Here is a 15,527-nt window from a genome sequence, read left to right as displayed (position 1 = left end):
TGTAAAATGTTATCGTCCCATTGTGAAGACCCTCCTGCTGAGACCTAGATCATTGACATGTTTTAAACACTTTTTAATATTTCTCCCTTCACAGAAATAAACGAATGCTTGTCTCATCCGTGTATGAATGGAGGCACGTGTCGAGACAGAGTGGCATCCTTTCTGTGTGAGTGTGCCTCTGGATTTACTGGCCAGCACTGCCAGACAGGTAACTACATTCAGTCAGTTTTTGCCATCTGTCACAAACTGTTCCATTATCATTCATATGCTCATTTATCCATGTAATTAGAACACCTCACCTTGTACTTTAGCTGTCTGATTACTTTGTCAGGTTCATCCACAGGTCCTTTATGCATATGTATAATTACAGAACAGTTGTCATTGACAATTTAGAAATTTCATTACAATTTTCATTAAAAATTGTCATTATAAACATATATCGGACTGTAATGGAATTGATTTTCTGATTACTTTCTGGAAAAAAAATAATCATAATTTATTACTATACTCCTGCACTGCTCTCCTAAATCCCACACCAATCAGCACCAAATAAAATGGACTATACAAGACAAAATACAGCTGTCATTTTAAGAACTTTATTTTGAATGAAATAGCCAATTACACTTAATATTAAAAGGTATGTCACGGTTTTGATGTTACTCTGAACAAAACACAAGTTAATTCAGTTAGCTAATTTTTGAAAACTGCATCATGAAAAGTTATTTACTTTTGTGAATAGTACCTATAATGTATTACACTTCATTTTATAGAAAAAGCTACCCCATGCCAAAACATGTTACCACAACACCAGGTATGATGACTATGAGAGCCAGAAGTTTTGAGGGGACAGTTTTACAACTAGGCTGAGGGTGGTCCACCACTGATAAATATTCAGCCAAGATTATCTCTTTGTTCAAAAACCGACCACTGAAAAAGGCCTGGGAGCGTGGCTAATATGGGCTAAACTCACTAACTGTACACAAGTAAGGCAAAAAGAAGGATTTGTAATATAGTGGCCAGTAAGTGTGTAATCATAGTTTTCCCTAATTTGGGTGAGCAGAGTGGACACTCAGCAGTGCTGCGACCTTCCGCTTGGTTTGGACATCCGTGTTTTACAGTCCCATCCTGGATTTGTGAAGATACCTGAGTTGTGTGTACTAAACACATGCTTTCCCACTTGTGTGTTTTGTCAGATCTTGATGAATGTCTCTCTGAACCATGTAAACACGGAGGCACGTGTGAAGACCAGCCAGGCTCTTACTTCTGCCACTGTCAGCAAGGCTACACTGGACAGGACTGTGAAATAGGTAACACACTTTTGTTAGGTCAGAAATAAGTCTTACAAACATAATAAAATCTGCAAAACACAAGCAAGGGCCACATGGGGATTTTAAATGATAACAGTGCCCTTTATACAATGTATGACCCTCGGTTTGTAGATCTCACTTCTCTTATGAAAGCTATTAATAGGTAACATATGCTCTTCTGTACATGAGAACCTTTCAGCCACTAGTGCAGTTAAGGTACAAAAGTGGGATATATATATATATATATATATATATATATATATATATATATAAACTCTGAGCCAGTTTTCAGTGCTTAAATGCTTTAAAGATATTTGAATGTATGAACGTAAATAGTAAAAAGTCTCAAATGCAATGTACTGCTGTTAACCTGCTGACATCACTGTACTGTGTCTGCAGAACAGGATGGATGTGAGTCAAACCCCTGTCTGAATGGAGGTGTCTGTCGTGGATACAGATTGGGCCATCTGTGTGTGTGTAAAGAGGGATACACTGGGGACCGCTGCCAGACCTGTAGGTTGATCTACACTTTCAAATACTAGTATATATATGTCCATAAAATGTTCAATGCCCTGCGAAGGACTGGCGCAACCTCCAGGGTGTGTTCCCGCCTTGCGCCCTGTGATTCCGGGTGGACTCCGGACCCAATGCGACCCTGAACGTGTCCTCTTTTTCACCATCTCAGATCTGGTCACCCTAATTTTACATAAGGAATTATTTATTAAAATCTGTAACTAGGCTTTGGAAGATAATCTCAGATAATAATGAAACAGAATATCACTACTAAATATAATAGTAATTGCTTTTATTCTAATATTAGCATGTAGCATATCAAAGAAATAAAAGGTTGTCCTGCAACTCGACTCATCCTGTGTGTGTGTGTATAGCAGGAAATTGCAGGGTGGATTTAATGTTTTCACCTGATAAGTGTGAAATTATGGATAAGACATATGTCTGGTAGATTTGCAGAATGAGGCAGACTGAGAGAAACATTGTAAGACTTGTAAAACGTTTTCTCGCCCTCTAGTGGAGAACCCATGTGTGTTACAGCCGTGTGGGACCAGGGGCTTCTGTCGCAGTGACCGGAGAGGAAATTACAGCTGTGCCTGTAGAGTGGGACACACAGGCCGAGACTGTGAGAGAGGTACAACTTCATAATAAATTTACACTCCTCTGGGTGCAGGGCCATTTCATTAAATCTGAAAGGATTTCCTGCACTTAACGGGCTGTGCAACAGATCTAGTGCTAAATACACAGCACTGTTCACACTGTTCACAGCCTTATATATATATATATATATATATATATATATATATATATATATATATATATATATATATACTACTGGGCTGCGATGGCGTGGAGTGACACCTTTGCAATGAGTTGGTGTTGTGATCCACTCAACTAATTAATCAGAGCTTCATTCTGTATATCACTAATGTTCTTGAGGATGAATGCAATCAAATCCGCACAGAAATGATCCAACATCTACTGTAACATCTACTTAATAAAGTGTGTTGTCAGTAAAATTGTGTGATGAACAGATGCCTTTTGGCTGTGTAATGTTGTTCTGATGCTCAGAGTTTTGAAGTCAGGGTGCGTAATAATATCCTCCATTTCTCCAGACCTGCTGCCTCCATCCGGTCTACATGTGTTGCGGGTGGAGGAGAGTGAGGTGGAGCTGCGCTGGGATCAGTCAGATATGACTCAGAACCTGATCAGTGGATTTGCAGTGGCTTACGCTCCCATCGGACGAGGCCCACGGAAAACAGATTTTCTGGAGAGACAGCATTCCACTTATGTGCTGCAGGGTCTCAGTCCGGGACAGCTGTACAACATCTCCACCTTCTCTGTCAAACGCAACACCAACAGCAATGACATCAGTCAACCAGCTTTCGCCCTCATCCGCACCAGTGAGAGCCCCCACCTTCACCTTCACACCTGCAGCTTCTGTACGAAAGTACTAAAATCATGTCAAAGGACAACCAATGAACCACTGATTGTGCCCAAGTTCTAGAGTAAACTAGGGGACTCGTGTTTACTTATATTTTTAAAAAGGCTACTCTTCCTACACTATTAAACGTGTGTGTTGTGTTTCAGGGCCGAGAAAAGTGGAGCAGCTGCAAGTGCTGAATGTGTCCTCTTCACAAGTGTGGTTGCGCTGGCTGCTGCAGGCTGGACGACGAGCTGCGGTCAGTTTGCTGCGACTGTCCCTTGTTCCTTCGGATGGGAGCAGCCCACGTACAGCCGTCCTCAACAGCAGCGTTTCAGAATACAGCTTCAGGTCAGGAATCTGCAACAGATCCAACACTTTAACACATGATACACTGACAAGTGAAATCAGCTTAATGCACTGGAGAATAAAATATACAGTGGAGTAAAATAATTGTCCTTGATGAATAAAAATGATTAGAAATAGGTTGATTTACATTCTTAAAATTCAAAATTAGAACATTTTAAATGTTACCTACATTTAAGATACGTTTAAGATGATTTTCTGGGGTGCAGCCTGTGAGCTAAATTCAGAGGAACAGCTTTACCCACTAAAAAGTAGGGTGCTATAAATTAATTTAAATTTAAATATATAAAATATACTTGGGGTGGCACGGTGGCGCAGCAGGTAGTGTCGCAGTCACACAGCTCCAGGGACCTGGAGATTGTGGGTTCGATTCCCGCTCCGGGTGACTGTCTGTGAGGAGTTGGTGTGTTCTCCCCGTGTCCGCGTGGGTTTCCTCTGGGTAGTCCGGTTTCCTCCCACCGTCCAAAAACACACGTTGCAGGTGGATTGGTGACTCAAAAGTGTGTGTGTGTGTTGCCCTGTGAAGGACTGGCGCCCCCTCCAGGGTGTATTCCCGCCTTGCGCCCAATGATCCCAGGTAGGCTCTGGACCCACCGCGACCCTGAATTGGATAAGCGGTTACAGATAATGAATGAATGAAAATATACTTGGAATTCATAATATATTTTATGACTTGGATGGGTTTTCAGTATTTGAATACATATAATAAGTAAAGACTAATAGTTGTAGCACCGTGCATCTACTTTAGATTTAGATTAGATAGGGTTTTTTAAATATTGTTTCAGTACATGCATCATGTGAAAATAAATGGCCTGAGCTTGGTTCTGTGGGATTTTATCTGAAATGTCAGTGCGAAGTTGAGGTGCCTGCAACTCTAGTAATGTCCACTAGATGTCTCTCTAGACACGTTCACACTCTGAAGTGTATTCCTGTGTTCATAACAGTGACAGACTCGGAGTGAATATATAAATACGCTTTTGTGTCAGATTTTCGCTTGTAAAGGCCTGAAATACTGAAATATTAATAAATAATTAATATTGAAAGCACGTTTTGCTGACCTTTACTGTATGTGTGCCCCAGTTCTTTGCTCCCGGGTCAGATGTACACTGTTGATGTGCTGACACAGAGTGGAATTCGCCCAGAGGAGCTGCCCTCCACCAGCCACTCCGCCGGGCCCCTGCAGTTCTGGACTAGTAAGATTCTCTCTACCTTTCTCTCTCTCTCTCTCTCTCTCTCTCTCTCTCTCTCTCTCTCTCTCTCTGTGTTTACTTGGTCAGTGCCCCAAACAGTTGGTGTGTTTATGTTCACTGCCATGAACTGGTTAAATGTGGAGACCTAATTTTCTTGAATACTGTGCAATGACAGTTTCCCTTTTTTCAAAATAAAAAAAATGCCCTCTGCAGAAAACACCCTTCTACTCATTTTATTTAATGTTTTAATAATGTGCAATTATTTGACATTGTACAACAAAATGTGTCTTCCACATTTAACACATTTGTGACAGTGAACAAAAACCCAGAGCAGCGGGCAGCCATTCCCGGCGCCCAGGGGGCAGTTGTACCTCAACTGTGGATTGAGGGAGGAGAACAGTGCTGTTCCTTCACTCAACCTTCACTCACCCAATCTTCCTGCCAGTTGTGGGAATCAAGCCAATGACCTTTCAGTCCTAAGCACTATTCTCTAGCCCCCTTTTTCTTTTATTTGACAAGATAATAATATATGCCACTGTGCACCACATTCTACTACAACTACCATGTCAGTGACAGTAAAGATCTGAACATAATCAGTACCATTGGACTTAATTTATTGCAACCAAATTCTGATCTGAAGGTGGTGTGTGTAAAATGTCCCTTTGGATTTCTAAAAACAACACAAAAAGCAAGTCTTCAAAAAAGAAGAAACGCTTTATAAAGGAAAAATTTTGAAACAATATTTACTGGAAAATGTGATATTATGTTCATGTAGTTGATGAAGGTTTTTTTTAAATACATTTCTCCATATTTAAAAATTGCAGTTGTGTAAAATCTAAAAGATGTTTCTTCCAAATTGTTTAGGCTTAGTGCATAGTGAAAAGATCATAGTTTGAGTTACAGTAACAGCGTCTGTATCATAACTGCATTATGTGTCAGGACCCCTGCCACCACAGAACCTGACTCTGGCCTATGTGAGTTCCACCTCAGCTCGGGTTTCTTGGGATCGTCCTCCTCGGAGCGTACCTGATGGCTTTGTTGTGAATGTCACACGGGGTCTGAGCACACGGAGTCGCTATCTGCCAGATGGAACCCTAGGTACCTACACAATACGAGACCTGAGCCCTGGACAACATTACCGTCTTGCCCTGACCGCTGTCCGAAACACTGGACAACAGCAGATCCACAGCGTGCCCCAGCACTTAGCCTTCACCACACGTGAGCATTACTTAAAGGCATTACTTCGTTTTTAAAACGTGTCCACTCACTGTCTGCTCTATTATACACACTTATCTTGTTGGTGCACTTTGTAGATGTAAAGTCAGAGTTTGTGTTAGTCACTCTCTAGTCCTTCATCAATGGACACAGGACACTGTTGGCTGGATGTTTTTTAGATGGTGGACTGTTCTCAATCCTGCAGTGACAATGAGGGGTTTAAAACTCCAGCAGCACTGAGAATGAACCACCACCTAAATCATACCTGCTCTGGGGTGGTCCTGTAAGGGTCCTGACCATTGAAGTACAGACGGGGGCAAACAATGAATGCAGAGACACGAATGGCCTAGATATATAGTCTTATGAACAGTAACGTGATATGCCAAGGAGAGGAAATGATAATGCGGCCATTTTAATCACAAATTATACATAGTCCATTAATTATCATACATGTTTAATTTACTGTGTACTGTGTTTTGTTCAGTAGCTTTGGATGACGGGAAAGTACAGAGAAGTCAGGGAGCTCGGGAAACAGCCAGTGGACGTGCCATGCTTCGGCCCAAACTCCAGGATCTGAGTCCTGATACAGACCGAGAGCTCTCAGAGGAACTGCCTAGGTGAATATATGCTGCGAAGATTAGATAAATATTATCTAATTTCTTTTGTTTTTCATTTAATTAGAACAATTTTATTTTTTTGTTTTTGTTGTGGTGTCTTACAGATACACAGAGCTGATTGATGGCAGGGGGAGGATAACAGCCAAATTCAGCAACTTACCTCGCAAAACCATTCGCCACCGCACAAGTCAGTGCTGATTTTGTGTAAAACGCCAGATTACTGTTTACATTTTGCTTCACTTCGTTTTTTGAAAACTCAAATCAATTCCGATTTTTTCAATGTTTCAAATCACTTTGTACAAATTAAACCAGTCTGCACAAGCTCATATTAGATACTCCTTATAATTAGTAAATTCCAGTACTTTAATTTGCACTCATTGTCGACAAATGTGTTCTGCACACAGCTTGTATAATTTTCATATAAAACATGAAATGAAAAGGGGTGCTCTGCCAAAGCTGCTAAAGGGATATAAAGCCCCATGCACTAATCATCCATCATCACGACTTGGCCACACTAATGTTTGTGTGGCTGAATTCCATCATACACTCACAGAAATGTGGATATCCAGTATGAAGTCTTCTCAGAAGAGTAGAAATGAATTACTACAGCAAAGGCAAAATAACTCTTTACTACCCTTTATTTTACTAGAAATGTTGGATGAGCAGTGGGCCATGAATTTTGACCATAGTGTAAATTATTTCTCTGTTGGAATATTTCAGTAGTGACTTTGCTGTTAGATTCTAATACGATTTAAGGAGCTGAGCACATGTTTTTTATAATGATCTGCTATTCTGTTGGTACAGTAAGTTAATAAAATCCACAAGGCATCTGATTCCTGCTCTGCTCTCTCCTACAGAACCTGAAGCTCCAGTCAAATTAGAGAGAATGGAGGAAACGACCAATAAAATCAGCTTGGCTCTGGAGAGTCCTGAAGAAGTGACAAGGAGGAAAAGTGGTAGGTATTTTTTTCAGTGTCATGAACCCTAAATATTATCATAAGAAACTGCAGGGCTCTCTCCAGTGAAGAGTGAGGCCAGAGCACATTCAGCTCTGACACTGTAGGTGGTATTTTCTCTCTAATTGCTCCCAGCTGAGAGGCAAGCTCATGCTTTTCCCTCATAGTGTCAAGAGTACAGCTGCAGGACAGTCGCCATAGCAGTACTGGGACATATTATGTGACTTTTGTTTTAGAGAATTTAAAACACTGTTTCTCAGTATGTGTTCTTATGTGTGCTTTAAACCTCCTGTGCTTGTTTGATGTTATCTTACAAGTTAAACTCTAAAACAAAAACGTTGTGACTTGCCAATGAGAGCAACCTTAAAATCCAGTTGTTAATTCTAGCATCATAGTTTGCTTTTGCAAAGTTTATTTCTCCAGGACATTCTTCCATAGAATACAAGTCCATTTTTCTATATTATTATTTTTTTTTAATAAATGTTTTTCAAAATTCTGCAAAGACATGTTTAGTGCAAGGTTGCTTCTTTGGAACTAAAGGAATAATAACATAGCATCAAACAAACTGCCTTACAATTTCTCAGGAAATTAATGGTCTGATGATGTGTTGTTTTTCATTGTTAGAGACATTAAAGGAAAAATACAATAATATTTAAAAAGTGCCTTTATAATACAGAATACATTTTTAAGATGTAAAAATGCCAAAATATAGCAAATATACATCTGTTCAGAATGTTTTGATATGAAATGCTCAGACTAAAGTGAGAGTGATAATGTCTAAAAAAAGTTAATCCCTGTAAAATGTAGCTTAAAGAATGTGACATAAAGGGTTACAAAGACATTTTCTGATACAATGTTTCTTGATAAATTTTCCAATTAGATTTTCCTCCTGAAATTTTAGTATACCAACCATAAAATTGACTAGAGAGAGATTTGCTAATGTTAAACATACTGTAATGCAGTGTTTCCCAAAGTGGAGGGTATGGAGCTATTGCAGTGGGAGGCAAAGGAATTTGTCACATAACTTGTCAAATATAATAATTGCACTGTTAAGATGTTTTGTCACTTTTTGTTTTGTTCAGTCAGAAGTTACAGTTTTGTATGAATTGCAGTGTTTAAAATAAACAAAACCTTTCCTGTATGCATATTTTGGATTGGGGTGGCTAGAAAATATAGGCACCTTCAAAGGGGGTGGAAAAGCAGAATCCATATGTGAACACCTACTGTAATGATTTTGTAAGAGAAAAAACATTTCCGTGTTCGATTTTTCAACTAATTTAGAACAGTTATTTATACATAGCATGTTTAATTTGTCTACATTTCAGCATAAACTGTATTATTTTTCTGTTATGGATGTTTTAAAAAGGTGTTGAAAGTCTGCTTATCAGGGCTAGTGTACTGTATTAGCAGTGTGTTCGTGTCAACTGTGTTGCAGACACCCCACGTGACTGCAGAACTCAGTCGTGTCAGAATGGAGGAACCTGTGTCCAGAGCAGTGACTCCTACAGTTGTGACTGTCCAGCAAACTTCAAGGGCAGACACTGTGAGCTACGTGAGTACAGTAATCCATGATGTACACGAGTGTCTTCTCAGGCACTTGTGGGAATTCCATGTTTTCAGTGTTTAGAACACAATTTGTCATTGATGCAAAGCAAAATGGCAATTCCTAAACCTGAGTACATATAGCTGTGTTACTCGGCTGCTGCGTCACAGAAGGCTGTTCCAATGTGAAGGATCCTGTGTATACAGCTGAGGAATGCAGCCTGCATTCAAAGCAATTTGAAGGAAGCAACAGGCTTATCCTTCATTCCAATTCTCTGTGCACATACCGTGCATTAGAGAAAATAAACAAGACACAGAGAAAGATGGACCTTCAGATTTAATTTACCTTGTAAAATGTAAAATAATGAATTAAGTAAATTATTGGTTTCTATATCGTATTTAATCCAAAAGCTTATCGGCATATTACAGACAGCATATATTTATTTTAAGTTCTAATAAGTCCTATATAAAAGTTTAAAGTTTCCGTGTTCAAGGTTAAAGTACACATGTTAATAAATTACTATTTTAAAAAATATTGCCTTGCAGGATAATATTAATAAGCAAATACAATTTATTTTAACTTACAGTCATGTTAGTGCTTCAAGGCAGATAAGACCTTTCCGTTGACGTCACGACGCAGCCTCCTTAGGCTCTTCCATTTATGTGATTGTGTTACTAAGAAGGAGTTTTCATAGGACAGTCTTAACGAGGACATGTCCTACCTCGGCTGTAGCCTAGGCTTTGGAATGCAGCTTATGTATATAAAGTAGAGTGAATGAGTAAATGAGTTACAAGCCGGTACCATGAGGTACTTCTCATCTATGAAAATATTATATTTCCAATTTTTTCTCCACTTCATTTGAACACAGCAGTATATCAATTGTTTGAGAATTTAATTTAATTAAAATGTAACCAAAAGAAATGTGCCAAAAATTATAGTAACATCACAGTAACACTTTATTAGAGGGTAGTCTCTTATATGAGCCCTTTCAGACAACAGTCATAGAACTTCATAAATATTTATAAAGGCTTATTGCAATAACAGTACTGTATACTTATCATGACATCAGTGACGTCAGTTTCATTTCTAAAATTGTTTTGTGTCATCAAGCTGTTGGTAAATTAAAAAGGCATGTTATAAATAATGAATTTGATATAATAGTGGCTTAATTCTGATGAAGGGTGGCATGGTGTTACTACACTTAATTTTGTTGCCACACAACTCCACGGACTGGGTTTGTGTGTTCAATCCCCAACTTGGGTCACCCCTGTAGTCAGGGACACGTGCTTTTAAGTGTCCAAATGTGTGAAGGTGTGAAGTATGCAATGCCCTGCATTGCCAAACAGATCCAGGGTCCTGAGGTTGTGGGTTCATGCCCCGCTCTGGGTGATTGTCTGCGAGGAGTTTGGTGCTTCGGTTTCTTATCACGGTTCAAAAAACACATCTTGGTTGGTGAATTGGCTACTCAAAAGTGTCCATAGGTGTGAATTTGTGAGTGTGTGTCACACTGTGAAGGACTGACACCCCTTTCACAGTGTATTACCACCTTTAGCCCAGTGATTCCGGGTTGGCCCTGGATCCACCTCAACCCTGGACTGGTTAAGCGCTCACAGACAATGAATGAATAAGTCACATAACCTTGATGTCTCTCTATTTTGATGTGTCATGAATGAAGCTTCTAAAGGCTCTTGAATGGTGTGAGGATACGTTAACCAAAACCTTGCTACTATCTATAAATCTGAATTGCAAAATATTTATGGACACTTGCTTATTTATCATTTCTTCTAAAGCTAAGGGTATAAATAGGTGGCTTTGCTGCTGGCCACTGTATATTTACCTTAATGTAGTCGACTGCACTAATGATGAAGGGAGCATAAAAGTTGTTTCACATGCTGCTTGATTTATCTGTTTTCTGTTCCTATTTCACAAACAAATGCTTGTTGTATGTTGTGTATAGATTGTCAACGAATACCACACCCATGCACCCGGCTCTATTCTGAAACCAAGAGTGTACCTGTCTGGGAAGACGGAGTCTGCCATTATCTGTAAGTATTTTGTTATTGCAAATCTGGTTATCTGGTTTCTCATGTGCTCTGCATTTCTGGTAAAATAAACTAATGCGCACCCAGAGACATTTTCTGTGTATCAATGTGTAGGCTGGAGTCGAGGTAAGAATTTAATTTCTTGGCTGTATACAAAAGAAACGGCATGCAATAACGACTGGCTTTGTGGGCCAGCTAAAGTCAAGTGTAAAGATTTTTCAGCAGGGGGAGCTGTTATCATGCCTGACCTATTGCCATCTGTAGATACACCGATTAGCCATATTACTACATCCTCTTTGTTTCTATGTCCACTTTACATAGTTGTACTGACCATACAGGAGCACTTTTTAGTTCTACAATGAGACTGTAGTCCAACTGTTGCTCTGTGTACATTTTAACCCCATTTCATCCCCCTTTTAAATGCTCAAGACCCCCACAAGAAAACCACAGTGTAGGAATGACTGGGTAGTTGATCACCCTCAGTGTTGAGGTGACAATGGCGTGGTGGTGTGCTAGTGTGTGTTGTGCTAGTACTGGTGGATCAGACACATTTTTAAAAACCCTCAGGGACACTACTGGACAAAGAATACTCAAAAATATGCACAACTCAAACAAGTCATGCTCCTGGGGGGGGCTGATAATTGAAAAAGAGGGAAGCAATACAACAGATAAAGAATATCAAATCAAATCTAATTTATTGTATAGCCCTTTTTTACAACTGGTGTTGTCACAAAGCAGGTTCACAGTATTCCAGTAAGACAAAGTTTTGACATGAAATGTAAAAATGTAAAGAATGTAAAAAACCCCAGGTGAGCAAGCCAGGGACGACAGTGGCAAGGAAAAATACCCTCAGCTGAGGAAGTAACCTTGGGAGGAACCAAGGCTCACAAGGGGGGGACCTATCCTCCTCTGGTCAGTCTACTGGTAATAATCGTTAGGTGTCCATGAAAACTTAATTGTGGGGGCATCTCCAAGGTAATTGCTAGTGGCTGGAGCGTGGGCAGCTGGTCTGAAGTGTAGAGCAGGAGCTTGACAGTCATCCATCAGTGTTCAACCAGACAGGTGGGCAGTCGTTTACTCTGAAAAAGGCAAAGGGCTGGAATTAGTTTTTATGTAAAGCACAAAATGTGAACATTTCCAGAGTGGGGCTAATGACTCCAGCAGATCTGACTATGGCAGCTTTAACTAAAAGGAGAGAAACTGAAGGACATACATATGCGGGAGCATCCTGAAACACAGGCATCCCTCTGCTCCAATTGTCTGTAATTGTAGAACTACAAAGTGCATGTATACAGTGAGTAAACAGTGAGTGTAGAAATACAGAGGTGGTGGTAATATTGTTGGTGTATCTATGATTTAATGAAGATATGTTACATAAACATAAAAGTTTTGAACCAATAGTAAATGAAGTTATGTAATAAAATAATTTTGGGAGTAGGACTACGCCCGAACTCCTCCTCTCAGCCTTATATATACCCCGCAAATTCACATCATTTCCGCGTCAGACAAACTCGCTTCATTTAGTTCAGGAGACAGATCTCGATTCGACTGCTTCACTACGTCAGCTCGCTCCTCCGCACTGGGTCATTCCTGCTGATCCCCGTATTCAGAGCCGTGTTCGGCAATTATCAAACCCACCGAGCCTCCTTTTTTAAAACTTGCACTCACCTCCACCCCGTCTCCACCATTGTCTTATATTCATTTATCCAACGGGGGTCTGGCTTCATACGCATTCATAAGTCACCCTGAACTCCTCCCCAAAGACTTCTGAGTTCACCTCCCCGTTTCAGCCTCTACGTGCGTGGTCCATACTAGCAAAATTGTGTTAAGTTGCTCAGTACTTTGTGATTGGATTGTAAATGTATGCCATATAAATAAAAAAATGGAGATTTCAGAACTGATTTATTATCATATGCCAGGACCCAGAACAGTGTCCAGAAATGATTAATTATTTTCTTTATTTTAAGCTTTCTTTGTTTTTGATTCACAGGTATAAGAGAACATATAAAGTACAGCAAGATGTTTGTTTTAGAGAGATCTGTGAGCCTCTGCTCCCAAAGAAACCTCCCAGTAAGTCAAGTCTTTACAAAACACCTTACACTCTTAAAAATATGTAATGTAAAAACAGGAAGAAAAGTATTTAGACACCACAAATTATAGTTTTTGTCTCATTCCTCTTAGTAAACTATGCCAAAAGTCTTCTGATCGAGATTTTATAACTGATGTAACTATAATTTAAGAGTAAAAATGACTGAGTCTCTTTAAAGCATTAATATATTATTTCTTTTTTTATCAGGCCGAAGAACTGAAAGACAACAATAAAGGTGAGCTATTTTGTTTGATTTTATTTGATCAGTTTCTAATCTTATTTATATATATTATATCATTGATAATTATCTTATTGGTTCTGTCATTTATTCATTCCATTCTTCTTTCAGGAGCCTAGATGCACAGTATCTCCCTGGAACACAGGCCTCTAACTTGCACAGAAAGATAAACATGGAATCATTACACAATCTGACTCGTTTCCAGACTAGCTCACTGACCAGGCAGTTTTAGGAACAGTTTCTGACATCTCCCACTCTGTAGATCATTCTGTACCCACATTCTTGCAGTTACCCTGCACCAAATCGCATACCTCAAGTGGAAATGTTTTATAATATTGACTATATGTGGCTGTGTAATCCCTCAGGGAATTTTTTTGAATGGTCGCCCATTGCATCTCCTTTCAACATCTCCATCTCAATGACTTTCTCATTCAGCTTTAGAATTGATAGAGCTGAGTATAAACCAATCTCTCTTTCTCATGCACTCAACAAGAGCACAAACAAATACTGGAAGACACATACATATTGGAGTTGTATAAAACAGACATCTCTGCTAGCTGTCCTGTAAATAGTGTTTATAGGTTGTTTTTGTAGGTGACTATTTTAATAATAAAAAAATTAAAATGGCCTATTTTGTGTACTTACATTTCAACTGTTCTCTCATTTTAAAACAGGGGAATTTAAAAAGTTTATCAGCAGATGTTTCACAGTAATGAATAAAAACCTGTGAGATATAATGGGAGCATACTATTAATGCACTGTAGAAGTTACTGCAGAAAGAATCCTGCAAACCACATAAAGATATTACATATATAAAACAAAATTGAACAATATTAACTACTTTATCATTGTTTCACTCTAATTGTATCCTATTTTTAATTTGCTGTACATTTTGTTGACTTTTTATAAAAATTAAAAACAGGCACATGATATCTGCAGGGAATATAGCTGCACATTTTAATGTATAACTACTGTTTATTTGCTGAATCTAACAAGTGGTCCACCAACAAATATATACAGCCAACAGCATCCAGTGGTCTGTATCCTATGTCGACTGAAAAATGACTAGAGGATGGCCAATACAAACTGTGCACAACGTGGACCAACAAGGTAGGTGGTTCTAACAGAGTGGAGAGTGAGTGGACATCTTGAGAAGCACTGCTGTGTCTGTTCCACTCATACCAGTACAACACACAAATCATGCCTCTGTGGGGGTCCTGACCAATAAACGCCTAGGTGAAATGGAGATAAATATGCAGAGACAAATGGACTACAGTCTGTATTTATAGAACTACAAAGTGCTCCTCTATGGTCAGTAGAGCTAATAAAATGGACAACGAGTGTAGATACAAGATAGGTGTTCTTAATCTAGTAAGGTCATGAAGAATATGTATGTCAGGAAGAAGAGTTTAAAGGGCAATTCCAATTTATGTTTCTGATGAAACTTTCTGATGTGTTTATGTTACAAGGTACTCAGCATGACACAACAAGAGCTCATTTCAAGTGATCTCACGGTTAAAGACAGATTTACACAGTTTCACACTGACTTTGCATTTTGTTAGAACCCAGAAGTCTGTTTTGCCTTTTGGCCCATATCTCTTTAATGATGGTACCTAGGCTTTAAATTCTAGCTGCATTTTGACCAGTCAAGTTTTGTGCATTCTTGGCTCATTCTCTGCTTTATTTGGCAAAACCACAAAAACATAATTTTTCTACTAGTCCTAGATTTTTTTTCAACAATATAGGTATCAAAATGTTCAGGGGACTCTCCTGATTAATAATCTTCAAAATAAATTAGAAATTTGTCAACAATATGGCAGCCACATGCTAATTAGTCCCCCCTGTAGAGCTTGTTTCATATAAATTGCTGTAGATCAGGATTGCTGGCACATATGCTAACGAAATTTAGCATTCTTTTTAGGCACATGATTCTGTGGAACCAATCCAAATGCTATGTCAATTAACCCATAGGGGGTGCTGTAAAATCCAAAAAGCTGTTTCTCAGCCCCTGATAGTCCTATTGAAATGAAA

The 15,527-nt window shown here is 39.1% G+C and overlaps 1 protein-coding gene across 1 annotated transcript in view; it reads left to right on the top strand.

The window, feature by feature from the left end:
* Nucleotides 1-14,085, top strand: part of sned1 (sushi, nidogen and EGF-like domains 1) — a 50,699-nt gene extending 36,614 nt beyond the window's left edge. The window contains exons 17-32 of the mRNA XM_066665429.1: nt 95-208; nt 1,194-1,307; nt 1,707-1,820; nt 2,335-2,451; nt 2,933-3,220; nt 3,408-3,591; nt 4,687-4,799; nt 5,736-6,014; nt 6,496-6,628; nt 6,733-6,815; nt 7,486-7,584; nt 9,020-9,136; nt 11,085-11,172; nt 13,160-13,239; nt 13,466-13,493; nt 13,608-14,085. Coding sequence (XP_066521526.1) covers nt 95-208; nt 1,194-1,307; nt 1,707-1,820; nt 2,335-2,451; nt 2,933-3,220; nt 3,408-3,591; nt 4,687-4,799; nt 5,736-6,014; nt 6,496-6,628; nt 6,733-6,815; nt 7,486-7,584; nt 9,020-9,136; nt 11,085-11,172; nt 13,160-13,239; nt 13,466-13,491 — 1,949 coding nt within the window. The 3' untranslated portion in view covers nt 13,492-13,493; nt 13,608-14,085. The remainder of the gene's footprint in view (nt 1-94; nt 209-1,193; nt 1,308-1,706; nt 1,821-2,334; nt 2,452-2,932; nt 3,221-3,407; nt 3,592-4,686; nt 4,800-5,735; nt 6,015-6,495; nt 6,629-6,732; nt 6,816-7,485; nt 7,585-9,019; nt 9,137-11,084; nt 11,173-13,159; nt 13,240-13,465; nt 13,494-13,607) is intronic.
* The last annotated feature ends 1,442 nt before the right edge of the window (nt 14,086-15,527 follow it).

Source organism: Hoplias malabaricus, chromosome 3, assembly GCF_029633855.1.
Source record: "Hoplias malabaricus isolate fHopMal1 chromosome 3, fHopMal1.hap1, whole genome shotgun sequence".
Lineage (NCBI taxonomy): Eukaryota > Metazoa > Chordata > Actinopteri > Characiformes > Erythrinidae > Hoplias > Hoplias malabaricus.
Note: the sequence above shows the minus strand (reverse complement) of the source record. Positions and strands in the feature narration are given on the sequence as shown.